Below are 27,797 nucleotides of genomic sequence, written 5' to 3'. Positions count from 1 at the left end.
ATAGAAAAAAAAATCCTCTCGATCATTGTTACTCAAATCATGGCCCTCAGGGTCCAAGAACTGGTGATTTCCCGTTCTCCCTTTACTTGGGAGTCAGGTGTGAATACATGTGGCCAATCAGTAGCGCTAAATGTTCTGGTAATTACCTGGGGGAAAAGAAAACCACGGTTGGTTTTGGATTCGAAGTCCAAATTTGAGTATCCATGCTCAAGATCATCCCACTAATATCAAAACGCGTTTATGAGCTTTGATAACATTAAAGTCTTGAGCCTGTCTTTTGCCAGTAGCTTTATGTGTAAAATTCTAACATACCGCTTGTAATCAATAAGATACGCGTTTATATAAATTGATATCAAACGCATAAAACACGTCCTAACGGCCAACCATAGAAACTTTTTTTTTTTGGGGGGGGGGGGGGGGGTGGACGGTGGACGGTGGACGGTGGAGGCGGGGGCGGACGGAAGGGAGCGTTTTCATTTGGATTGGGGCGCAGCCATTGCCACACAGTATTACAAAGCATTACGAGTACACCAGTGGAGTTTGCAACTTTATTTTTATTGACTTTTGTACAAAAGGAGGTTTGATAATGCATAGGCGGCTCTGAATTGACCGCATATTCATCAGGCTAAAAACAAATTAAAACAAAAATAAAGAACAAGAGAAAAGCAATTGAGGAAAATAACATTTTCAACTGTAAAATCATTACTGTGAAACAGGCTAATCAGCTTTGCTAGCATAGCATTAATGGAAACAGTGCATCACCACATTCTGTGTCAGTACCAGGTCTCCGTATTGGTAAAATGCAAAATCGGGGGGGGGTGTGGGGGGGTAAAATGATATGTGGGAAATAATCTGGGAGTCTCCTTGTTGAAAATGCTGATGTGCTGTATGGTAGTATTTTATGGTTTATATCACTGTTCGACCTATTTTTACCTTCCCTAGTGAGAGCATGGCATGAGGAAACAAGTGATTTCAGTCAGGTAACGCTGGGACCACCTCAGAGACTAGCTCCCAGGCTTACGCAGCGACAGTGTCCAGGGTGGAGTCTGAACTGCGCTGTGTGTTGGTACATTACCAGAAAGTTTAACACTGCGCTGTGCGTTGGTACATTACCAGCAAGTTTAACACTAGAAGTATCAATACTAGTCCTCTGCACTAATCTGGTTGGGGAACTGGGCAATTACAAGGTTTCAAGGTTAGCCCCCCAAGTGGGTACCAGCAATTGAAACTTTGTGTAAAACACAACCTAAACTGCTGTGAAGATGCATTCATGGATAATGTGTGAAAATGTATACTGAAAAACGAGGGTTAATAAGTAATGTAGTGTCTATAACTATGGAGTCACTAAGTGACATGACTTTAATAACTGGGCCAATGACTTCACATGAATTCCACCAGAACAATAACAATTGTATGCTGGAAAAGATGTTCACAATCCTGCCAGATCCTTTACTGTGCATGTGCAGACAACACTGGATAACGGAACATGAGCATTCTGTGTCTTGTGACACAGAAACATTATTTAAACGTTTATAATAAAAAAACAGCAGGGAATATTAAGTGAATTCTAACCGGGTTCATGAATCTATTCAGTGAACAATTCCAGAATGATGCCTTTTGTAAGAAATATCTTTTGTGAAAATGCACCCAATATGTTTGTTGCAAACATGCAGTAAGTGAGGAGTTGATGAATCAAGAATGTAGAGAAGAGATTTAGTCCTGGATTTCAGGGGCCTGGTCCTCTTATACAGAGGAAGCACTTACAGCTCCTACCACAGTAAGACCTTTGAACAAGCTCACTGGATGTCTGATGACCACGGCTGACAGACGCCACTCGCTGCAACCCAAGTTAAGTGCTTAGACCCCAGTTGATATAGCCATCAAAATAAAATAATTACCAGTACCTTGCCTGATTAAAACAATTCAGAATTAAAATATTTTGACCTCCATTATATTAAAGTTAGTTCTGGAACTTGGGTGGGGTGGGGGGTTCTACAGCTGGAATTCTGGAATTAGTGAACTCCAGTCTCAGGTCCCAGGGAGGGTCAAGGAAAAGGCCGACCCCAAGGTCACATGACACACAAGCCAGGAGGCGTGGCCCAGAATAAGCACGAAAGGCTGACGCAAACACACAATGAAACAATGCCCTGCCGAACAGGTCTCAGACTGGTGTCGTATCCTCCTAAACACTCTTATCTGCCATGCTGCTGGACCTTTAAGGCGTTACTCCACCTTCGTCTGATCGTTTGCCATTTTCACTGTGGTGTCGACGTCCACGGGTGTAATCACAAGGCTTCGCACACTGGCGTGTCTGTTCAATGGCAGGAGGGGTGGGGGTGGGGGGGGACAACACCAACACACACTGCACTGGGAGCTGGGGGTGTTTCCATGGAGATGGGTATGAAGGTAAACAAACTGAAGGGGAGATGAAACACTGAATTTTCACAGGATGCCATTAAAAAAAATTGAGAAAATAAATAAAAATATGAAGGACCACAATGTTCAGCACCTGGTATGGATTTGAGGTGCATGTTGCTAAATCAATAACAAAAAAAGAAGAAAAAAAACAATGCATTACAGTCTCACACCATTTTGCACCAGTTTCAGATACATCTTTGAAAACAAAAAATACTTAGTAACTGCAAACTACTGCATAATAATGTATGGACCTAAGCAATAAACACTGGATATTGTATATGTATACATATATATTACACATATATACACACATATAAGAATATCCTTCACTAGTCTGTACACTCAACTGTACAATATCTTCAATGGATATCCAATGGATTTGCCAAGACGTAGTCTTGCTTATAACACTTTTCTTAATAATACATAACAGATAAAATAAAACGTTTATCACAAGCCAAGGGGCCACAAAAGTGCATAAGGAGTCACTCTGAAGCCACGGTGTGGGTGGAGTTGTCGGGGGCCGCCCACAGCCCCTCCCATTCTGACGGGTCTCACATTTCCATTTTAACAGCACGCCTATTGTTATTCCTAGAAGCTTAAACAAAAAATATATAGTTCTTTTTAGCGTAATAATCATTTACATTTTTTGTACTGTATGTTTTCATTTCACAAAAAGGTTGATATGCAGCCATTACTGAAATTCTCACGTCTGTCACACTGGTATCTGTTCAAGTACTGTAGTGCAGAAAGGCAAGTTCTCCTGTCAGATCTCTGGCCACAGATGCAGTGGAAATTCAGTTTTGAGGCACCTCCGGTCCACCAGAGGGCGATATACCATACCTCCAGGAAAACAAGACATCTAATGGACGTCTCTTTTTTTCCAAATTTTGGGAACAAAAAGGGATCAGTAGTTATTTAAAACATGTGCTGTAAATTAACAGGTGGAGTACAAGGGGAATGCTCTATGCCTGTTTTCTCATGCCCATCCACCTGATGCAACATATACCAATCTGACAATGAGCTGCATACCAACTTTAGTCAAAAAAGTGCCTCAAAGGTCTTAATGAGAGAATTTTCATACACGAGTTTCAAGTAGCGATGTTCTTGCACACAGCAGATACATTTCAGAAAACCTGTTAACAATGTTTTATAATGAGGCATCGCCATGCAGGACACTACCCTCAGTCCTTCACACAAAAAATGGCCATATTAATGTGCCAAGACATTAGGGAAGCTCCCAACCAGATAAACCGCAAAACAAGCAAAACTAAACTCCTCAAAAGGCAAGAGCAAATCCACAATCTCCATGGCTGAACCACGTGTAGCATGTAGTAACTGACCAAAGATCAACCGCAAGTTGACCGGTCTCATTGTGCTCTGACCCTCCGTAAAAGGCACTGAGCACTGGAAGTAGTGGGGAATGCTTGGACTTAAAATGACTGTTTTTCCTGAATCAGTGCATGTGAGAACTTCCTTTCCTCTGTCTTACGTCATAAATATCCTTGGTTTCAGGATTTCAAATGGGAGGGACATAACATAAATTTCTAGAAAAATGTCACCCCGTGCCTTTCCCATAGACCCCAAATCTAAAACTACCAACTGCCTCATACACACATCACAGACTCCATACCAAAACTACACTTCAATATGGTCCAAAAGGTTTGCCCACAGAAAGGCAGAACATGAAATGCCTCTATTAAATTTGAAAGGGGGTTATTACAGAAACCACTTTGCATATATAATGCCGGAAATCTGTAACATATTGGTTCATTACTTGGGTTACCATGAACGAAACTCCTTTTTCAAGCATTCCCCTCTCTGATATTCTTTTCAAACTCATCCTAAAGCAGCTTTTTTTTCTTTTTTTAGGAGAGAAGGACAGAAGGCAGGGACACAGGAAGATAGACAGAGTTGAAGGAGGAGGGGGGAGAGAAAGACGGGGGAGAGAGAGAGAGAGAGAGAGGGAAAGGGAGACAGGTCTTGGTTTTAATGTGTCAACTGTACGCAAAATGTACACTTTTGGCCATATTTTTGTTTACCCCCCGTTTTGACTTCCTGTTTAATGGAGTCCACAATTGCAAGCCTGTCCACCCCACCCCACAACAATATTTTCTGTCTCTATGCAACTATTTCTGTGGCGCATCAGGTTGTGTGGGGGTAGGGTGGTCTCCCTGGTCCTCTGTTACTTTTGGTCTCTGATGGGATGTCCTGGGCGGGTCCCTCTCTCTCTGGGCAGGGGAGGGTAGGGCTAGCCATTCAGCAGGTAGACGACCAGCTCGTAGGTGGACATCATGATTGCCGTGTTGGGGATCTGCCGCACCAGGTGAGTGGTCAGACCGCGGTACAGGGCACGGTAGCCCTCCTCCTTGATAACCATAGATAGTGTCTGGAAGAAAGACCGGTACTTGGTCCCCTCCTCTCTTAGCCTTGTGCGTATGACTTCTGCGAGAGCGAAAGTAAAAGAGAGAAGGAAATGAGACAATTGTGCTTCGCGACATTCGCTAGAAATCATTATTTCAGCTGATCAAGCACACACTGTGGTCAAATTAATTCCTTGATTGCAGACCAGTGTACATGTCAAGACTTTAAATTAAGTCCGACTTAACTGGATTTTGTAGTGCAAGTTAAACCTACAAGATTAGACTTGTGTTTCACTTCTAAATTTGGACTCATCAGGGCCAGCCAAGGCTACAATCGCTGAGGTCCACATTTCTAAGTCCTAGTGCAGATTTCAGTTGAAGTACAGTTGAACCTTAAGCCCCAATGCTGCAACAGTGCTCCCCCTGCGGCATCCCCCTGCTGACAGACCCCCAGACTCACCGTGCGGGTAGGCGATGGAGGTGGCGCACGTCTTGGACGTGGCCGCGGCCAGCATTAGACCCACAAAGTCCGAAGCGTCCTTCACTGACTCCTCCTCCTCGTCCATGGCGGCCATGTTGGCTGCGGCCTTGGTCTCCATCAGTTTTCGCTTGATGCTTTCGTAGATGACGAAATGAATGACAGTCTCTGAGATGCCGGCGTAAGAGGCCGACATGCCCCTGTAGAACCCCCGGAGCCCGTCGGACTGGTACACGCGCCGGATGCACTCGAACGCATTCATGCGCCTCTCCCCCCGGTTCCTGGAAAAAAAGAAACAGTTTAAAAACAATAAAAACACAGCATTTCCCAGCGCTGGTAGCCAGAGCCCTGAACTAGAATTTAACAAGAGGAGCAGAGCACCTGAAACATTAGTTTAATGAAATATAGACCGTTCCAAAGGTCTGGAAAATATAGAGTATGTCCACAGACACTGATGGCACCACCCATGGTTAAAGGCATACTATGCAGGATTTATTTCCTTGAGTCACCCCTGTGTTCACGATCAAAAAAGTCTCCACCTCTGCTCTCAACCCAGCCTAGCTATGTCAGTAGCTTTATAGCATCGTATTGACTGTTGGAATCATGTCTGTTTCAATATAGCAATAGCTGCATTCATACCAGTCAGGCAGTCACACGTATGCTTGAATGCTCATCTTTCTGACATATCAGATACCAAAATCTCCCACTTCACTGCTATATGCAGCAAAGTTACAGGTTAGCTAGCTTTAGCTTAGTGGTGATGGAATGGACCTACGTTAGCGACTGCTAGCACAGCACCAGCAGGTTTCAGCCTGCTCCAGCCTGCTTGGAAGCAAGGCAAAATGTACCATAAGCACGCAAATTCACAAACACATCAATTCATTATTACTTTGATTTTTTTATCTATTATATTTTTGTTGCACCTTTACATAGTCTAGCTTTGTGCATGTATTGTGTATTTATGCCTTTAAATTCCAACTCCCAAATTCCCTCTCAAATTTTTGAATTGCAAGTTTTCCGGAAAAAAGCTGGATAAGGCATGTCTCACTGGACTGAAACGCCTTGAGGACTGCCCTGATGAGATGGTGTGCTTGTTTTTTTACAGCCTTGTAGAAAAGAAAACACAGCAGACACTGAAATGTTTGGATTTAGAGGAAGACACTAAGCACTGTACAGAACAGAAGCACTATGGTGAAACACGACTCTTTTTACCTGGCATCCAGCTGCAGCCGTGTCTTTATCAACCAGATGGGATTGGTGGCTGTGATAGCAGTAAACCCTGGAAGATGAAAAGGAAGGGCTCAGACAGGAAGTGACTTCATTTAAAAGATTTGGCACACCTACGCATATAAACAAGCTAACACTACTTGCTAACATTATGTTCCAATGTCTAAAAATGTATTTCGATAATCTCTGTTGGCTTCCTTAAGCTGTGTTTATGACCAGTTTAATCAGAACACATTCATACGATAGCCTCCGTTATTACAGGTATGTAGGAATCCAGCGAACAACAACAAACGTGACCCTGTAGGCATTGTATCGTTATACTTCCCGTCACAATATCATTCAGTATGTATTAAGTAATCAGATAATGGCTTTTTCTCTTCTTTTTTCTAAAGGGACATTTAACCACAATAAAAACCACAGCCACAAACACAGCTTAAAATTCAGACTTCAGCATATTCCTTTAAAATACCACTGGAATTACCAACATAAAAAATCCCTTAAACATTAATATAACAAACACATACTGAGGGAACAGTGTCTTTTTTAGATAGGGTTGAGGCACTGCAGCCTAAACCAATCAGAGAAAAACTCCCAGGGGTTGACAGCACAGTCCATTACTACAGTGTAAAATATGATACGGTCACATGATCACAGTGGTGTTTACAAATAATGCGCATTTACAAACTCCCACTGCACTTTTCTTTGGACCGTTTTATCTGGTTCAAATGGAAGGGGATACAAAACTAGTACAGCTGTCATTCAAGGACTGGATATTTTTACAAAATGGTCACCACTGAATAATAGCAACTGCAAATATTTGTCCCATTTGCCCATTTTCCTGGGCACTGTAAACTGAAAAATAAACAAATATGTGGAAATGTTGGCAGAATGTTCACATACAGTGCAGTCTCCAAGTATTTGGACAGTTACACAATTTTTGTTGTTTTGGCTCTGTACTCCAGCACATTGGATTTGAAATGAAACAATGAATATGAAGACAAAGTGCAGTATATACCACAAGGATAATTACTCAATGGAATAAGTCTTTTTACTGTTATTTACATCCATAGCAGGTGAACCAGGAATTGAAGCACTTTCCTATACATAGTCCCCCCATTTTAGAAGACCAGAACTAATTTGGTAATTGGCTGCTCAGCTGTTTCTTGGCCAGATGTGTCATTGCATCATTAGTTCATGCACAAGAAAGCTACCAAAAGGTCTAGAGTTGGATCAAGGTGTGGCATTTCTTTTGGAGTGTGTTGCGGTTGTCTCTTAACATGAGGATCAAATAAGTGTCAATGCTAGTAAAGTAGGCCACCTTGAGACAGAAAAATCTGAATAGATTGATCTGAGACATCGCAAAAACATTTGGTGTATAAAAATGAACCATTTTGTACATTTTTAAGACGAAAAAACACACTTGTTGAGCTCAGAAATAGCAAACAATCTGGTAGACTACGGAAGACCACTGCAGTGGATGAACAAAGAATACTTTCAGTTGTGGAGAAAAAAATAAAAAAATTTCAACTGTCAAATAAATCAGGAACACTCTCCAGGATGTAGGCATAGATGAGTCAAAGGCTTAAATAAAGAGACTGCACCAGCATAACCACAGAGGATTCACCACAAGATGCGAACCACTAGTAAAGCCTCAAGAATGGTCAGGTAAATTTGCTAAAAAAGGACATTTAAAAACTGTACAGTTCTGGAAAAAAAATCATATGGACAGATGAGATGAGTATTAACCTCTACCAAAGTGATGGAAAGAGGAAAGTGTAGAGAAAGAAAGGAACTGCTGATGATCCAAAGCTGATGATCCAAAGCATACCACCTCATCTATGAAACATGGTGGAAGTAGTGGGCATGTATGGCTGTCACTGGAACTGGCTTGTCTTCATTGATGATGCCAGCAGTAGGACTAATTCTGAAGTGTGCAGAAACATCTTATCTGCTCAGATCCAACCAAGTGCCTTAAAATCCATTGGACAGCAGCTCACTTTGCAGCAGGACAATGACCCCAAAAAGCAACCAGGGAGTTTTTCAGGGCCAAAAAGTGGAATTTCCTCAACTGGCCAAGTCAACAAGTCAATCTGAATCCAACTGAACATGTGTGTTGACTTGCAGGAAGACAAGACTCAACCAAAAATCCCCTGACACAAACAGAAACTGAAGGTGGCTTCAGTACAGGCCTGGCAGAGCATCACCAGGCAAGATACCCAATGTGTGGGGATGTCTATGGGTCACAGACTTCAGGCAGTCATTGAATGGAAAGGATTTGCAAAATGATGTTACTTTGTCCAATTACTTTTGGTCCCCTAAAATGGTGGACTATGTATAAAAAGGGCTGTAAATCCTACATGGATCACCGGATATTGATATAATTACCCTTAAATTAAAGCTGACACTTTAAAATCATATTCTTTGTTTAATTTCAAATCAAATCTGCACAGAGCCAAAAAAAACCAAATACTTATAGACTGCACTGTATATGAAGTACATGCACATGAAATCAATATCTGTGAGACTCCGCATTGAGGGAGGCTTCAGTCTTAAAGATATTAAGAGTTTATTTATTTTCTCATCACATGTGCCTACAACAGCTAATATCAAATGGGCATATATAAGATTGCCAAACAAAAGTAAACAAAATGAAGGAGGGAAAAAAAGACCACTTAAAATGAACGCATAACCTCTACTGGGCGCAAACTAGCTAAACGGGTAACGGGAATGCTCTAACAGCGAATCAGAGACATCTACCTATGGCATGAGTCTACACAGAGGACTACAGTGCAGAGGACAGGCGCGGAAAAAGAGAAGATGGCACGCCTGCGTGAGGAAGATGATGGTGTGTGAAGGATGGATCGTACGAGAGAGGGAGAGAGAGAGCGAGTGTACGCGGAGAGTACTCACTCACAGCTACTCCTTACCGCTGCAGCTAGAGACCTGCAGGTGTGGAGACTGAGATGGAAGGATCTCTCACGCACTCAATCACGCAGGTGAGAGCTACAGTAGAGTACAGGCCTAAAATAGACACAGGCTTTTCTGTACCACAGATACAAGGGTCACCCCCTGACCCTCAGCCCCCTCCCCGCTCTCCACCCTCCCCACCCACATCACCCCACAAAACCAATTATTTTTACAACTTTATTATTTTATTTTATTTTTTTTGGAGGTGGGTGGGTGACGAGCGTGACCTTTGCCCTTTATGCTCTATCAAAAAACAAAACAACAAAGTAAAAAAAAAAAAAACGTTTTGTCTCCACAAATTTGTAAAACTGTAAACAGAATGAAAAGCCAAGTCGTTCGGGCTGAATACCTGCCTTACGAAACAGAGCCGCTGTTGTCATTGGCCCAACAGCGTAACGGGGGAGGGGAGAGAGGAACATGTCTTCATACAGAGGTATAAATTATCAAGGTAAAAGAATGCTAAAGCAGTGCAGGAGGAGAAAAAAAAACTGTGTAAATGCTAACCTTGTCACCGCAGTCAACGGTGAACCTGAAAGCTGGTTCACACATACTGACATGAAAGCAAAAAAACGAGTAGCTTGCGTGTATTTGTTTGTGCGCCCCTGTGACCTTTCACACACATACTGTAGTTATTCCTGGAACACATGATACTTGTACCCTCTCTCTCTTGAAGCAATCCCTCCCTCCTAACTCCCATTTAGAAAAGAGCCCGTTTCGATGTCAGAGCCGCAAGCGTTTCTACGTCGTGCTTTAAAAGCCTTGGTTTGGCCTCGCTAAGATTTCCGCTTTTCAGAAGGAAAGTTGGCCGCGGCTTGTTGCAAGTTGTTGCACAGAGTGCACTGCACTTCAGTAGGCCTCCAGCCAAGAGTGAGTACCCCGCTTTCAATTAAGAGCCTGGGCGTGTACTCATGCTCAGAGAGAGGGAGAGACAGGCAGAAACATTCAGAGAGAGGTACTGCTCACCCTAGACCGATTAAACAGTACACCCGTTTTATTAGTACATTACTTCGTTACTTAACTATACCTTTTTCTATGTACATGCTTTGGTAACATAAATATCAGTCATGCTGAATTGGCCTGAGAGAGAGAGAGACGGAGGTGCGAGGAGAGGGAAAGAAAAAAAGAAAAGCTTTAAATGTCCGTTTCACTTATTGGTCAGTAAATAGTTCATGCAGTACTTTGATCTCCTTCCAGCTGAATTGTGAATTGGAGCATGCGAGTAGTTAATCATAAAGAAGGTTTGAGAAGAGAATGGTGTGCGTACTGAGGAGGGCTCCTAGCGCATTCATTTGTTGCTTTTCCTGGATTAAAATAATTCCTCAAAGTGTATGCGACTTATCTAGAACTCCCAAGAATATTTTATAACCATTTTACAACTATAGGGCAGCAGTGTAGCATGTTTATGGAACTAGGGTGTAACTCCAAGGTTGTACAGTAGGTTCAATTCTAAGGTGTACCTTTGAGCAAGGTACTGAATTGCTTGTATATATCCAGCTGCATAAAAAGATTGCAAGTAGTCTGTGAAACCAGTGGTTTCCAGGGACCCACTGTGTATGCTAGTTTTTCTTGCAACCAATTTCTTGATCTATTGAAAATGTGTTCTACTATATCATAGTTTGCTAAAAACTTAATCTAACACAAGGCAAGCTTGGATTGTTGCCGTGTATTTTTTCTTTGAACTTCTCATTTCCCACAAAGTTTAGTTTCAGTGACCAGGAGTCCACTCTTATCAGTTCGGACCCAACCAACTGATTTGACCTGCCTGTCTATAATCCAATAAATGAAAAATATATCCCCTTTCTACATTTATCATGTCTAAAATGTAAATGTATGATAGACAGATATAGAAATACCTTTAAACAGACATGTAGGGATATAGAATGAAACATAATGTGTAGATGTTGCACTATATACACGTGTCCGATTTGCAAAACAAAACAAGCAGCAAATGAAAGTCTGAACCAGGACAAATTTTGAAAATGACAAGGTTAGCATTTGCCATTGCAGATTTTTAAAGTAAATAAATTAAGTAAATAAATAAAATCGTGTGTATAATTGTTTACCTTTACCAGGGCGACAGGCTGGTTGGGGCCAGCGTCAAAACTGCGCAATCACAAGAGGTTAGGGGACAGAGAGCTGCGAGCCAACGGCCTCGTCAGTCACAATCATGACGACATAATCATCATCATCATCATCCTCACTATACTGGGAGAAGAAATGTGAGCCACCCCAAATTGCCCACCCGGCGTGGACCCCCCCCCCCCCGCCCCGCCCCGCCCATGTCCTCTAGCAGCAGGCGTGAGGACCTTTAGCATTAGCGGCTACAGGCTTGAACAAATACAGTACAAGCAGCATGAGAGGTAAGACTGCCCAGCGGGTTCAATTTTGTCAAACAGGCTACAACCCCCCCCCCCCTCCCCCAACCTAACCAACCTGGCCCCCCCAAAAGAGGAAAGCACAACCAAAACTCTTAGGAACTTATTTTCCTAGTTCTGCTTTCTGGTTTTGCTTTAATTTAGTATTTTCATTAATTCCTTTTTTGCTGAATGTGTTTAAAACTACTGCCTAGCTGCTCAGTACTATATTCGGACAAAGAGCTAGCAGGTTAAGGCAGCAAATCTTCGACACACATGCCGACTCTAAGGTCCCACCTTTTTGGGTTTAATTATTATTACTTCGTTTTTCTATTTCGGACCATAATACAACCCTCACTACAGAGGCAACTCTGAGACATATGTTCTGAACTTCATATGGAGTTCTTTGTCTTTTCATTCACTACTATGTAACAAAGCATAATAAATGGTTGTGGATATTAAGAAGAGCAATGTACAGCCACCTGTTCAGGGGAACATTTAGGAAGCAAACCACAGGGTGTGGGTTAGGTGGTTTGAGTGGGTCAGATCCTGAAAGTTTACGGTTGTGCTCTCTGACAAAATGGCTGTCGCTGCTGTAGACACTGTCCATGCTGAGAGCCAGGAAGTGCTCCAAACTGAACACAAAACAACAATCAAAACCTAAATAATCCATGACACCCCACCCCTCCCCCCACACGTGGAAATCAGAAAACTATGGGCCAAAATAAATGTTTTCAAAAATATTTTCAAAAAAGCCATTATGTATTTTTTTTTTTTACAGTCACACCTTTATATTATCAGGTGCTTTCTGCAGACTAGTTATCACGGTAACCAGAAGACTATCGTGTGTTAAGAAATACTGCACACTTAACCAGTATTCAGAATGTTATTCTGAGATTGAAGTAACTGTTGCATTTAGCTACACACAGTTGCCAATTTCCACCGAGAAAGGATGTTTGATGTTGGTCAAATACAAAATAAAATTTTTTTTAATCCATTTAAAAACCCGTTCTAACCAAACTGGCAAGCGCCTGTCGAGCAGACGGCGTGTGGGGCGACCCTCACCTGCCAGCCCGGCGGAGACCATGTGCACCTGCGTGGAGTCGGGTTCGAATATGCTGTTCAGCTTTTCTTTAGCAGTGGAGTACGCCGCAAAATATATCGCTCTGTGGACAAGAGGAGGAAAAGCAGGTGAATTGAGACTGAAGCAGAAAAACTCTTATCAACACCTTAAATTCCAGTTACAGGGCTACGACAATACAGACGCATAATTTTTACAAATGGAACGGTTACCCTAACTGATGGATGGATCTTTATTATTATTATGTGAATTTTGAACCTTTTCTATTCATTTTTTTTTTTGTTTGTCCCTTTTTAAGCTGTTCCGTAACCAAAAGACAATTTTATTACCGTTCTTTTGAACGTTAAAACTGTATCTTGGTTCATGAGCAGCGTACGTCAAGTGCAAAAACAAGCAAGAAAAAATGAAAGAAAAAAAAGCGCAAAATAGGCACAATATTACAGCCTTTGGTTGAGTTCATTTTGTGGCATCATAACAGAGCCATCACCCGTTTGCTGATGAACTCATTAGCTTTGTAAATTTGAGTCAGCATTCTAGAGCAGAGAACACTGCATTAAGGGCTGCAAAAGGCCCAGAAAGCTAACAGAATGCTGGGGGAAAGCAGGTCCAGAAAGTCACTCATTTACTGTCCCTTCATTAACTTTGAAGTGCGTTGATGCAGCAGGTAAACATCGAGGAACGGGGATTCGGCTTTTGCTGAGTGCAGGTGAAATTAGGGCCAAAACGCAGGCCTGTTGTTTGAACTGCCGCTGGACGCGACTCCGCTAACTGACATCAGCGCGACCGAGGGCCCATTAGGCCAGCGAGCGGAACGCACAGGTGTCATTCACCTGGGACGGATCTGCGCTAACACCTGCTCTCTCTCGCACCCGGAGCCACCAGGCGGGAATTAACCCGCTCGCCATTAGCGCCCATTAATCTCCCCGCTCGGCAATTTGCAGGGCAGGTCCGGCACACATCAAACAATCCGGCCCCGCTAAAAATTTCCACTCGCCCGATTTATTCTCCCCTTCTCCACCCCCCTCCGGAGTTACATAACCGGCACGCGCGCGCGCGCGCAGCTAATACGCTGACGAATCAAAGCTCCTGAAGTCGGGCACGCGGGCGAAAGCGACCGATCCGAGGAAGGGAGACCGGAGCAGGGAATCGTGTCGGCTGGACACGGGTAGTCTGAGACGAGGGAGCGGTGTTCGCCTCCGCGGCCGCGGCGCTGCGGAGGATTAAAGCGGACCCCTGGGGGCGCATCAGACCGACGCGCGGAGGGCGCATTTTACATAACAGCTGCGGCGTCACGAGAGATGCGCTCCAGCTGGGAGCTCAGGAAAAGCCCCGCCCACACGCACACTCACCCGCCCACACACACACGCGTACGCCCGCTGCAGCTTACAGCAGGCAGTGAACACGCAGCTACACGCAATGAGATCATGCTCATCCAATGCAGCAGCTGACAAGACACATGCAGAAATAAACAGAAGCTCAGTGGTCACTGCAACTATAAAAAAGAGCTATACCCACAGCTGGCCTACATCTAAGCCAATGAGCTACACAAGTGAGGGCCCTAAATCTCAGACACAGAACTGTACTAGTGAGGACCCAACACCTCAGACACAGAACTGTACTAGTGAGGACCCTACATTTCAGACACAGAACTGTACTAGTGAGGACCCTACATTTCAGACACAGAACTGTACTAGTGAGGACCCTACATTTCAGACGCAGAACTGTACTAGTGAGGACCGTACATTTCAGACACAGAACTGTACTAGTGAGGACCGTACATTTCAGATACAGAACTGTACTAGTGAGGACCCTACATTTCAGACATAGAACTGTACTAGTTAGGACCCTACATTTCAGACACAGAACTGTACTAGTGAAGACCCTACATTTCAGACGCAGAACTGTACTAGTGAGGACCCAACACCTCAGACACAGAACTGTACTAGTAAGGACCCTACATTTCAGATACAGAACTGTACTAGTAAGGACCCTACATTTCAGACATAGAACTGTACTAGTGAGGACCCTACATTTCAGACATAGAACTGTACTAGTAAGGACCCTACATTTCAGACATAGAACTGTACTAGTGAGGACCCTACATCTCAGACAGGAAAAGTGAACACTCCTGAAATATCTGGAAATGTCTTACTGTAATCAAAACAATAAAATAGAGTGTAGGACAGAGTCCAAGGCTGCTTGTGGAGAATCAGATTGTAAACAAAAGCAAATTTCTCACCCTTCTACCTTGGCATTTCCTCATATTCTTCAATCTGTCTCCTTGACAATCACTTGACAAGTTGTAAAGGATAAACATAGTAAATAAAAAGGTTCATACCTGGACGGAGCCACACCCACCAGATTAGGGCCCAGCCCTCTGAACAGAGAACGAGGGCCTTCTTTTTCCAGTATTAACCTGTAGAGAGAGAGAGAATGCGGCAGTTAGCTCACTGCACTGAGCTGACCTTTCCGAAGGGTGTTCTGGGTCATTCACGGCCCTCGCCGTCTCGTAAAGGTGTGCAGGTACAGAAAGCCTCCTTCACGGTGAGCAGGACCGGGCTCTGTTGACCTTCTTTGCAATGCCAGAAAGCACACAAAGTGTGGACAGTTATTTTCCAGAAAAATTACTGGTAATTAACGCATTGCATCACAATTTTGAGTCATTTCTAGAGCAATAAATGCAAATTAGACATTTCGTGGTCCGGAGCATGACATGGCATATTTTGCGTTTCCTGCCACTGCAGAGTTTACAATCTAGCTGACAGAACCACTTATTAGTAGCATTCACCGTCTCCCTTCCTGAACTGGAAACGCATTCTCTACCCTGGGGCTGCTGGTTTCCTTGAAGCACAAAAATGCAGCGGTAAGAGCCCGAAATACAATAAAACGTGAGCAGCAGCTAAGGTGAATCTGTTGACATAGAATCTGTCGCAATAAATCTGCCACAAACCAGCACTGAAGTAAACCATTAGCCAGCCAACTATAAAAACTGCCACAACTGGGTTCACATGGTTCACATCTCACCAACCTTTTAGTGAGCTTTGTCAATGTGCCTCTAAAAACAGCACTTAGTTTTTGTTTTGTTGTTGTTGTTGTTGTTGTTGTTGTTCTAACAACAGATAGCTGGGTACAGCAACACGATCCTGCCAGTAAAAGGCTCATATGTCAATGCTCTAGACACCTCATTACCTGAATTTTCATCTGGAGCTGGCTGGCCCAGAGACAGCATGTACAATAATGAGCATACAATAAATCCTAAATAATAGGAAAATGGCAACACAATGTCATGTCGCTGAAAATGTAGCTGTCGAGGTGATTTCAGAAAGAAAAAACTAATTTTAGCCTAAGTGCATACTTGCTCAAATCAAGTCTCCATTAATGAACGATAACCGGGACGCTGCAATAAGCACTAGCGGCTGGAGAGTGGACACCTTACCCCCATTATCTGGGTGGCTAGCGCAGCCGCCAGCTTTCATATCGTCCGCTCAGTGTTTACTTTACCGATGCATGTGAGCATCTCGGCCAAGAGGACAGCATGTCCCATATCCAAGCACGATCAGGGAGCGTGGCTGGAAGTTACAGCCGCAGGCCTTACTGCAAACATGCCTGCACAACCTGGGCTGCACGAGTCCCTGACCCACTTCTGCCTGTCCTAAAAAAGCTCGGGGGCTGGGAATCAGAACCGCTTCGAGCCGGATCAGTTGGGCGAGGCACAGAAAGGGCGGTGGCTAGCAGAGGCGGGGGAGAAATACTTCAGCGTGAGACTGTAAACACGCCAGTCGGGTGGCAGGCTTTCCAAGTATTTCTGCCGTTATTTGCCGGTGGTTCTCAGCTCTCCGCAGTCGGAGCAAACTGCACGGTGAACGTCAACATTGTCGGCTAAATAGAAAGGCTGAGAAGTTGAGCAACCCGACCGGGGGAAAAGTGTTTCCAAGAAGAGCGCAACTGTGGGATGGCAGGCCTCCCGCTACACAGAGAAATGCGCGAGCGCAGAGGGCGAACAGCAGACGCCGCCGAGCCGTAAACGGGCAACGGCCTGATTACTTTCAGCTGCGCCGCGCCCATTACTGGCGCAACCAGGTGAGACCGAGACATGTCAGAAGAAAATGACGAGGAAAGAAAAAAGAAAAAAAAAGCTCATGCAGAATGGGGATCAAAAGGAGACCAGGTTTGTGGCCTACTTAAAGTGCTGACTGACTGACCCAGTTACGTTAAGGCCTTCACCTACCCGCCGGGAACTTCGCGAAATGAGCTGTTTGTTTAACTCCACCTTCACTGCAGTAGACTGACACTACTGCAGAGAACAATGCTAGAAAGCGGGCAAGCAAGCTTTGGATCAGATTTCACCACAGCATGTCCTTTTTTGGGGCCTTTTTGACAGACATAGTGGGATAGACATAGAGAATCCTGTCTCTGTATCATCAGTGTAGCACAGCAATCCTCGTAGATAGCCGAGAAAATAGCTTGAGTAAATTATTCTTGTTTGGCCTGCTCTTGGTGCGTCCACCCATACCAACCAAACAAACAATGTTGTGACTGATTTTCAAATATTCAAGACCAATTTTCAGAGAATCCAACACTAACTTCAAGCTCCAATTCAATATACAAGGAATGAGGCCATTTTGGGCAGAATTCAAGGGAACATACCTAGATGCCCCTATTTATTTATTTGTTTATTTTTAAATATAATTCCTCCACAACTTTTTAAAGAGTGCAGTCCAACAAGGTTGGCATTAGAAATGTAGACAGTGGCTTATGAAGTGCATTTCAGGGACAGAGTGGTGGGCGTGTAGCATGTAGCACATTATGGACACTGTCCCTGCACACCAAGATCTTACTGTCACCAAAACAACGTACAGTCTTCTTCAGCTCTGATCCTGTAGACGTTGAAAATTCCAAGAGATTTCTGATGTGGCCGACAGGACAGAAACGACTGCAGGCAACAGAACCGGTCAGCAGATTAGTAGCGTTTGTTTCTCTTAGCAACAAGAAAGGGGAAAGAAAAAGAAGAGCAATGGCTAGATGGGGCAGCAGGTCTAACAGGCATCACTTCCTGCCTATGAAAATACATTTTCGAAAAAAATCACCACTACTGGGCCCTAACACGAGGCTTTCCGCAATGTGGTCCGTCAAAGAGATAGGGAATTTCAGTAAAAGAAATCGTCACCACAAGTAACTTCCACTGAATTTTTAAAAAGTGAAGACAAAACAAAAACAAAGGGCACGAGAAAGGAGAAATGAAAGTTAAACCAAAACTGTGCAGAATTCCCTCCTGCTCTCAAAGAGCTGCAGGGGGACAGACTTAACACCCAAGAGCAGGAGAATTCCCAGCCTGCACTGGGAATGTATGCGGAGCACTGATAATTCCCCGAGACGAACTCTTCAACGTGTCAAGGGTTCAGCTTCGCGGCACGCAGGGTCAGAAAACAGAGCGGCAGCTATCAGTGTTTTATCTTCCCCACCAGGGACTTGTGCAGTGCAGGAGAGGTTCTGCCATCAGTATAATCACTAAAATATTCCACATCACCCTGTCCGCTGTGTTTCTTGAACATGCACACACGCTTCTTTGAACATGCACAACCCACATGATTTCATATGCACTGAAGTCACAGGTGTTTCTGGGAGTCAGTGAGGAATATATCACACTCAGTTTTGATTGTGTGTTTGTGTATAAATATGTATTAGGTATATTAACAGTTAATTGATTAATCAACAGTTAACTGATTAATCGATAATAAGAAAGTTGATCAATTAATCATATTGGTTCAATCTGTTAAATTTCAAAAAACCATTTCAATGAATAACCTAACGTTAGATTTTACATTAGAGAGACATTTCCCCGTAGTTAGACAAAAAAAATACCCTCGACTGGTGGAAAATTGACGAGCCACAGTTCGCTAACGAGTGCCAGCGTTTGCAAAACGTTATTCGCCCATTCTTCAAACATCGGTGCCATCTGAGCACCTCTTCTCAGCTGCTGGTCTCATGTTCAGCAGCCTGCGCACTAGACAGACCCCACAACACAGGCATGCTCATATTCCTAAACAAAAATGCTTCGGTATTAAATTCACTTTCATTACAGAATACAATTTACGCTATTGAACCGATGTGTTCTTTTGTAAGACCGCACTAGCGCTTGGAAGTGTTGTCAATTTTTTTATTTACTTGTTAATTACAAAATTAAGCATTAATATGCAGCATTAATAAGCAATATCTTTTGTCACCATTGCAGTAGCACTTCAGCCAGCCTGTAATAAAAGTATCAGTGGTCCCTGCAGATTTAGCAGTCTGTGAATCTGTGTTTGTACAATTTTGTGTCTTGCTGTTATGGCCTTAAACAATGCAAATCCGGTTTTAATAATTTTGAGCATGTCTTATAACCTCTGATATATACAACTTTTTAATTGGTAGGCCTATTGGGAGTCATTCTTTTTGTAGATCATATAGTAGCTTTTAAGCTCACCGGTTAATTATTATTACATTACATTACAGGCATTTAGCAGACTCTCTTATCCAGAGCGACTTACACAACTTTTACATAGCATTTTACATTGTATCCATTTATACAGCTGGATATATACTGAAGCAATTTCGGTTAAGTACCTTGCTCAAGGGTACAACGGAAGTGTCCTCCCCGGGAATCGAACCTGCGACCTTTCGGTTACAAGCCCAGTTCCTTACCCACTGTGCTACACTCCATTTTAATGGGCGCTGATGACCTATTAAAAGAATCTCTCTAAATTTGCATCCCTAATATGTATATATACACACATACACACCCGCTTTACTGAGAAGTACAGTGATAATGGTACTCCCTATTTTATGGCGTACAGTGGTACACAGAACCCAGAACATCCAAGCGTCCAGTGGAGAGTGTCTTCAGCAGATGTGTGGTGGTACAGGGCACTTACTTGAGACAGTGCAGGGGGCCGGGGGACACTCGAGCAACGCTGGCTCCATTGACTGTGCTGAGCTGCACCTCAGAGATGTACAGAGTAACGGAGGACGACTGCAGCCTCGTCTTCACCACCTCCAGCGGGCAGGTTAGAATGGCACCCACTGTGCCCCCACATCTGAAAGAGGGAGAGCGTAAATCCCATGGGCGAGATGTCACACACACACACACACACACACACACACACGCATGGCTGCCATGTCTATGACATGATCCCCAATGTCAAAGTGCAGCTCAATACGGACTCCGTGCTGACAACCAGGATAGTCCGGAACCCAGAGCATTTGGTTCTCTATGCTGCCCTCACAAATTATGTTCTGTCCAAGTTCCTAATAATGGAAAAGGCTTCTCGTGCAGGCCCCCTGCCAGCTGTGGCCTCCTCTGGCCATTCAAATGACAGAGTTCAAAATAAGCCAGTGTGTTTGCCCCTTTTGCCCTTCCCGGACAAACCTGGCTGCAAAGCTTGCAGCTGGCCTACGTAAGTGCCTGTACGCAATGAAAGGACCCCTCTTCCTGTATCCCCAAGACTTCAAAAATATTGGCCTTTGGTTTCTTGAGAATAGGAGAGTAAGAGAATAATTGGAGGACGAGAAAGAAAAAACATTTTCATAAACTCCAAACATATAACCAACAAACTACATCACAGATGTTTGCTTTTACTTGAAATATGAGTAATAACTGTGGGAAAGGGAATTAGAGGATACAGTAAGTACAGGAAAGTGAATGAAAAGATGATGCAATCCTGCAGGCCCTCAGGGCAATTTACAAGCAAGTTTTTAAAATGTCTACAGTCTGAACCACTGTTTGAACTTAGCAGTTAAACTCCATGGGAACAGTGCATGGCAACTGCAAGACTGATAACCAGTGGTCTTCAGGGCAGCATTACCAAACATTCTCCTGCACTTCAATATCAGGAAGACGTGGGGGGGGGGCAAACAGAAATTGTATTTCCCCTGCGCCTATTCGTCTATTGCTTTTGCGTCATTATAAAATTAATTGCTGGGGGGGGCAGGCTGGGTTTAAGAACAAGATTTAAGATGGCCCAGTATGTGCGCACAACTTCCTGAGAAGAAGAATGAAACCCCTTAGCCATAACAACGACCGAAGGGGCTGAGAAATCTCTGGCTGAGAAAGCCACACCCCTTTTACACACAGAGAAACTTCTCTCCAGTGCCTTCCGGTTTTACAAAATTTTCCCCACTGTGATTTTTAAAACCCAGGTAACTGACGTGCTAACCTCTCCTCTGCGGCGTGCAGTGCACACACGTGCAGATCTAGTGTTGAAAGCGATGACTTGCAGCTCTCTTTCCGTAGGGTTATTTATACACAGCCGTTTGCAGGGGCGCCCCGCATAACACCAGACGTGACCTTTGTCCTAGATTCAAAATGGCATGTGGGTTCCTGCGCAGCCCAGCACTGCGTAGACTGCCGACAGAGCGCTCTACCTCCACCCTACCTAACGCTCGGCCTAACGCTATAGGCTCTCTCAACACTTTCCCAAGCTGAGACTATCAAGTGAAGGAGTCACCCGTTCCTTTGGACACTCGCACACACTAACTCGCTGTCTTCTGACAACTGCAGTCTCTCAGTCCCTCTCCCCTTACGCTTGCACACTCTTCTTGCGCACACGCTGGCTCCTGTTCGTCTGACACATCCTCTCTTTTTTGTCCCCCTCTGGCCTCCTCCCATGCTGAAAAATGCACTAACTGTTTTGACGTCTCAGTGGCTTAAGACTCACTGCATCGCCTCACAACCCACGAAGCGTTAAATCACCCCAAACCTGCAGGAAAATACAGGATAAGGGAATTCCGGTTTGACAAGTTGATCTCTATTTCACTCTTTTTTTTTAATCTATTATGATGCAAAAATAAATAATTGGCTGAAAATTATAAACTTTTTGCAAATCCATCCTTTCCGACTTTTGAAATGGCCAAAAGAAATGCAACGATTTGCCAAGACTACTCTATATCACAGTGGCGTGCAACCCTATTAACTGAACATATCTGGACATCTGTGAAGACGTTAGGCCTTCAGCTAAAAGGTTTTGGCAAAAAAAAATAAAAAACATGTTGACTTAAACACAGCACATAGTTTTCAAATGTAAACAGGAGAAATGTGGATTGACACGATAAACATTCCAAAAAAAAACTAACTTATACAGTTATCAAAAACTTGGAAACAATTCAGGGAGCAAGCTATTACTTTAAAGATTTCTTCATAGTGCTGGATGGTGCAACAAATAAAAGCATATCCTAGTTTACATAGCACACTCAGAAATGCCCTGCAAAAGAAAGGGAGAGAGGAGAGAGAACGAGAGAGATGTTGTTATGTTAACATTTATCTGATACAAATTAAACCAAACGGCAGCTTACTTTGCATCGTCTGCCTAACCAGTCCCTACAACTTGCAGAGTGTGCAGGTCCTAATCTGGATTCACTTAAAAGGGATGTTGCAGTAAAAACATTTCTCAACCGCAAAGTTAACATGACATTTCATTTTATGTGTGTTCCCTTTGAAATTTTCATAATTTGGGGGGGGGGGGGGGGGGGGAGTTGTTTTCACAAATTATGTGACTGGCACTGGTGTGCTGTCTTCAGAAATGCAAAAAATAAAAATTAAAAATATCGGAAAACAGCGTTCTGAAAATTTTTGGCCATTAGAAGTCCCCTTGAGAAATACAAGTGTGTTTTCCACTGCAGGTTACAACATTATAACAATTTACTGAGACATGGAAACGCACTCAAAATCCAACATACATAGAGGCAGATATACTTCATCGGGTAATTCTGACATTCTTAGCAACACCCAAAGCTGTAAGGTATTTCACCCGGTTCATATTGACTGCCTATTAAAACTGGCAAAGGCTGAAAATAGAGGCAACCATGTTTGTTGCATAAGAATGTATTACAATCAATTATGTTTTGGCACAAAAAACAGCAAAAGCTGACTAGCCGTACTCTCAAATCCTTGCCAAAAATGATGCAACTAATACTTAATGAAACAAGCCCTAACAGATACAGCTGGGCTATAAAAATGTAAAACTAATATCACCATCTTAAATAAGGTCACCATTAATATAACGTTTTTTTGTGGACATCTGCCTAAGGAAATAATCACATGCAAAAACTATGCAGAAAAAGTGTACGATGACGAATGCACGGATAGTTCAGAGACTGTGTGACAGGTAAGGGTAACAGTTTTATGTTGCCTTCCCTGGAAAGGGTTTGTGAGCCTCGGAGAGAAATAAAAAAAGGCCAACGACCGCACCACAACCCGACCGGCGCTCTCTCGCTCAGACAAAGCGGGACGGTGTGATACTCAGTTGCAGCTAGCGTCAACCTCCGTTGTTCTCTTCTAATTTCATTTCCGTTGCCAAGCATTCTGCTGGCATTTAGTAAGTCCTGCAAAGGTCAGTGACTGACACACTGTGCAGCTGCTATGTCCAACTGAACAATTTCTCTTGCCTCAACAGTGGACACGGATTGAGTTAAGCTCTAATAAGATGTGTATTGTATGCTAATTGATTATGTGTAAGGTAGACTAATGATCATTTTGTGAGAGCAGCCACTGCTACCTTGCAGCTCTGTAGCTTATTGGGGTTACATGACTGGTTGCATAAGCCTAACAATCAGCACTTTGTCCAAGGTTCCCTCATACTTATGGTTTAGCAAATGACTCAAGTCCTGAAAGTAGACCTATTTCTCTTTTTTTTTTTTTTTTTTTTTTTTTAAGTCCTGCTGAAAATGTATTCTTACTTGCTATAGTTATACTTTCTATTCTACCAGCTAATACTTCAAGCTTTATTCGGCACTACTGTATTTATTTGCTGGAATGTATTCCCCATTACATGTATATTACCATTTAGATTACCTTTCACTACTGACACCAGGCTCGCCAGCAGAGCATGGGTTACCCCTTTATAAGTGGGGGGGATTTTTTTTCCAACCAGGAAAAGTTTTTTTCTTCCCACAGGTGAATTTTTTATTTTTATTTTATTTTTTTAATTTAAACTCCCAATTCACTCTGGAAAGCATCTCTGTGACAGTGTCTGTAAAATCACTGTACAAATCAAATCTAATTAAACAGAGTAATGCCACTCCACATCTTCTTTTCACCTTATCATAACTGCCTGGAATAAGCCATAGATGCATTTAAAAAATCTCCATGCCCTGCACGTCCCAGGCATATTTTGGCTTTTGCACTGGATCTTGCGTTTGGCTGGGAAGTTTTAGGGGGCACAAACTGCAGAGCCCAACACAGCAGCCAGTCAGCATTCCAGCATGAATGGCCCTTCTGAAGAACATGTGCTACTCGCGAGGGCGTAATTCATTTACCACAACGTGCATCGTATGAAATAATCATGCAATTACTGCATGCCAAGATGCCCTTTTTGTAAAATCATTTGTGCAGGTAAAGATTTAAACTATATATGCACCAATGTGTATGTATGTATATTTATATATATATCCTACTACTATAATTGGAGAGCAGTTTGTATGTCTGTGTGTGTGTTTGTGTGTCCCACCATTTTGGAATCCGGAACTACTGTCACCCGGAACTATTTTCCACCGTACCAACGGGAACAGTTACACCACACACCAGAGATGGAACTGAAAACGCTGGAGAGCAAGTTGTGATGCCAAACGCAAGAGACTGGCGCGAGGTGGCAAATCTCCAGCCAAACGCAAGAGACTGGCGAAAGGTAGCGAATCTCCAGAAAAGTCAGTTAAGAATTCTTAAGTACACTGCTGATTCGCCGTTTGGCGTTAGCATGCTAATAAAGTACCTAGCTAGCTAGCTCAGCATTCGTGTTTCATACTTCTTGCGGTCGGCGCAGTCTACACGGTGCGGACGGCGCACACGGTCTCCGTGAATCGTCAGGTCGTTTCATAGTTATTGCGGTCAGAGCGGCTCGAAGAACGAAGTGCACGTTCTCTCACCATAGTGATGCCACTCATTGCAACGCAGCCTGTGCGGCCCCCGTCTGACTCCTCACCATGACAGAAATGATGAGCTTCCCTTCACCTTTGTCAGGCGACAGTTCCCTGTCAGGCTGGCTTTCTCAGTTACCATCAACAAAGGTCAGGGACAAAAAAAATGAGTGAGTTGGCAAGCCCTAAAGTTTTGTATGGACAGTTTTCCTTTCGGTTTCTTGTTTTACTCTTTAACTTACATGTAATGCAATATATATTTCTATTGTTCACCTCATCTGCACAATCTTGAGGGGGGGGGGCACATGTAAATATACAATATTATTATTACTGCACTATAATATTACAGTTGTGTGTATGTGTGTGCTTTTTCGGATATGTGCCATGCACTTTTCGTCACATCCCTTCCAAATTCACCATTAATACTGCTTGGAGGTCTGCCCTTTGCACAGGATATTTTTAAGGGGTGGGGCCACAGGGTCAAGGGGAATCAGGGGAGGCTGCGGGTGAAAGCAATGGAGAGGGCTGGGGTACAGGGGCAAAAGTCTCAGGGGTCAGGGGACGGTCAAGGAAGAAGGTTGCAACACCCAAAGGGCTCTTTGTTCTAGTATATATATATATGTGCAGAATTTTTTGAAGCCAAGAATCAATCATGTTAATTAAACTGAAACGTAATTTATATTTATAATTTATATTGTTGCTGCAACAGGATGTAGGCCTTGTGATGCAAAAGCCACTAAACTGCAGTCCCATTCCTTAATTCCCATGAAATCCCTGAAAGAGTCTTATTGGTTGATAAAAATGATTAAGTGCTATGTCTTTTTGTAAAGTCTTACACGTTTCATAATGTAAAGAGACGGGGTACAGACTGAGGAATTGCGTGAACCATAACGTTATGTGTTAGCTATACTTCAGACCTGAATGAGGGCAAGAGCGATGGCACGTTGAACTTCAGTGCACCTTTTTTGTTCCAACTACCTGTTTCCATTTCAATACTAAGAGTTCATGGACACACCTTCATTTGCGGTCGAACAAAATCCAGCGAACTGGGTAATCACGAAGATCATTTCATTCATTACAGTTGGTCTACTGATATCATTCAAGATATGCATGCAAGAGCTCTGACCTGCTTTTGATAATCTCGCAAAGCGAACTAGCTAGTTAGCTAAATCCACTTGGAAGACATCCCCGACACTGGCAACAGAACCGCGGCATAATCTTGGATATACCGAGGCTAGACCAACGAGAGAGGGCCTAGCTAACTTGCCAACTTTACACTGTACTTGCAAAACGAAATAGCTCACGTTCCCAGCTAATTAGACAACGACATACATTATTTTGACTGGTAAGTTAACTCCCTATTACGGCAAATTGTTCACCAAAATCCCCACGAGTTTCCGTGTCTGTGAGGCTAACTATCTGTGCTGCTGTTTGCATCTCCAGTAAGCTAACCCAATAGCTAACCCAATTGGCCGATTTGCTGAATGATAGAGGCTAACCCGGTATGTCGAGATGTAGCTCATTCACGATGTGGTCATTCATTGAACAACCTTCAAATATCTAACGTTAGCTAGTTAACAAACATCTGGTTCGTCGACTAGCTAGTGTTACTTAGCTAGCTATACTAGTAACGTTATATTATTTATCTTCTGCACAAATTTGATGTCGTCTAGGCGGTTATACAGTCTAGCGGCTTAATGTCCCTAACATTAAAATTAACGACACACCTACCGCGATTTTCCTGTAACTTGGCTATGTAAAAGCAAGGATTACCCAAATTACCGTTAGCTAGTTAAATCTGGCACCCACGGGAGCGCTCCTTTGAGAGGTCTAGTTATCATTAGCTTGCAAGTCAACCACATGATGCCCTGTTGTTTGACATTGGAAACGCAGGTCTTAGGCAGCCGGTGTTTGTAGGTAGCTACATATGCTATGCCGTAGTACTTAAGGGTTTCAGAAACACCCAGGCATTGTCAAAATGATATGCATTAATTTAACTAGTTAACGAGCTACCAGATTGTAGAGGTCCACAATATATAGTCCAGCAACCTATATTACACTAACGAATTCGCTAGGTCGCTAGCAGTACGCTCCCACTTATTAGAAAAGGGAACATGGACGTCAGAACTGAACGTAGCCAGAAGCTCGATATCTATTTTTGAACAGGCCCCAGGATAACAGTCAGCTTACACATAATGTTAACTAGCTATATAATTTATTCTGGAAATTATTCAAGTTTATAGTTTTATGTATGCATTTACACCAGATATGACAATAAATGCGAAATTAATTAACGTTAACCAAATGACATACTCACCCTCCAGCAAACAGATGAACCAGGGTGTCTCTTTGACTCATTCTTTATCATTCTCGGAACCCGCACACAAGGTAGCAGGCTGGTGATGTCGAGATGTTCTTCACTATGTAGCTGGCTAATTGTTAGTTACCTAGTCAGCTGCTTGCGAGGTCAGTAGCAAGCAGTAAGCTTGCTAACGTTAGTTCAAACGTATGTAGGTAGCTAGCTAGCTAGCTACTGTAGCTAACGTTAGCTTGCTAGCTAGCTAGCTACTGTGTCCAATACTCGTCGTGCTACCGAGCAAGCGATTTTTTATTCTTCTCCTTCTCCACCTCGATAAAATCCCCCACTGGCGAACCAAAAAATGTCTAGAGCTTATTCACTCACTTTAAAGCGAATGAACTGTTGTCAACGTTATCAGCTCTTATAACCCAGAACCTTCGGTCCTCTGGCTCGCTTCAACTGACTACGTAGCAGCAGAGACAGGTCAATGTGTTTACCGTCGAATCACGAGCGCCAAAACAGAAGCGCCTATTGGCCATCGACACGAAATACGTCACGTTGTCCCCGCCTGATCACGCATCTTTCACATGATAAAGCTCTGAATGAGACAACGTTTAGCAATAATCAAGGAGTCCTAGTTGAGTGGGTTGCTCCGTTACCTTCTGCGTTCTATCCTGTAATCACAGATACTGCCTGCCATGAGAATAACTCTAAAATGCGGTTCGAA

General features: G+C 43.3%; 1 protein-coding gene across 1 annotated transcript; it reads right to left on the bottom strand.

The window, feature by feature from the left end:
• Nucleotides 1-534: 534 nt before the first annotated feature.
• On the bottom strand, nt 535-27,557 carry slc25a36a (solute carrier family 25 member 36a). Its single transcript, XM_035424023.1, has 7 exons — nt 27,089-27,557; nt 19,797-19,958; nt 15,224-15,301; nt 12,870-12,970; nt 6,469-6,535; nt 5,239-5,537; nt 535-4,860 (listed from the first exon to the last, which is right to left on the bottom strand). The coding sequence occupies exons 1-7, from the start codon at nt 27,127-27,129 to the stop codon at nt 4,667-4,669; spliced, it is 942 nt and encodes a 313-aa protein (XP_035279914.1). The 5' UTR covers nt 27,130-27,557; the 3' UTR covers nt 535-4,666.
• Nucleotides 27,558-27,797: the final 240 nt, after the last annotated feature.

This window comes from Anguilla anguilla, chromosome 6, assembly GCF_013347855.1.
Source record: "Anguilla anguilla isolate fAngAng1 chromosome 6, fAngAng1.pri, whole genome shotgun sequence".
In the NCBI taxonomy this organism is placed as follows: domain Eukaryota; kingdom Metazoa; phylum Chordata; class Actinopteri; order Anguilliformes; family Anguillidae; genus Anguilla; species Anguilla anguilla.
The sequence above is the reverse complement of the archived record's forward strand: the minus strand, read 5'-3'. Positions and strand labels throughout refer to the sequence as shown.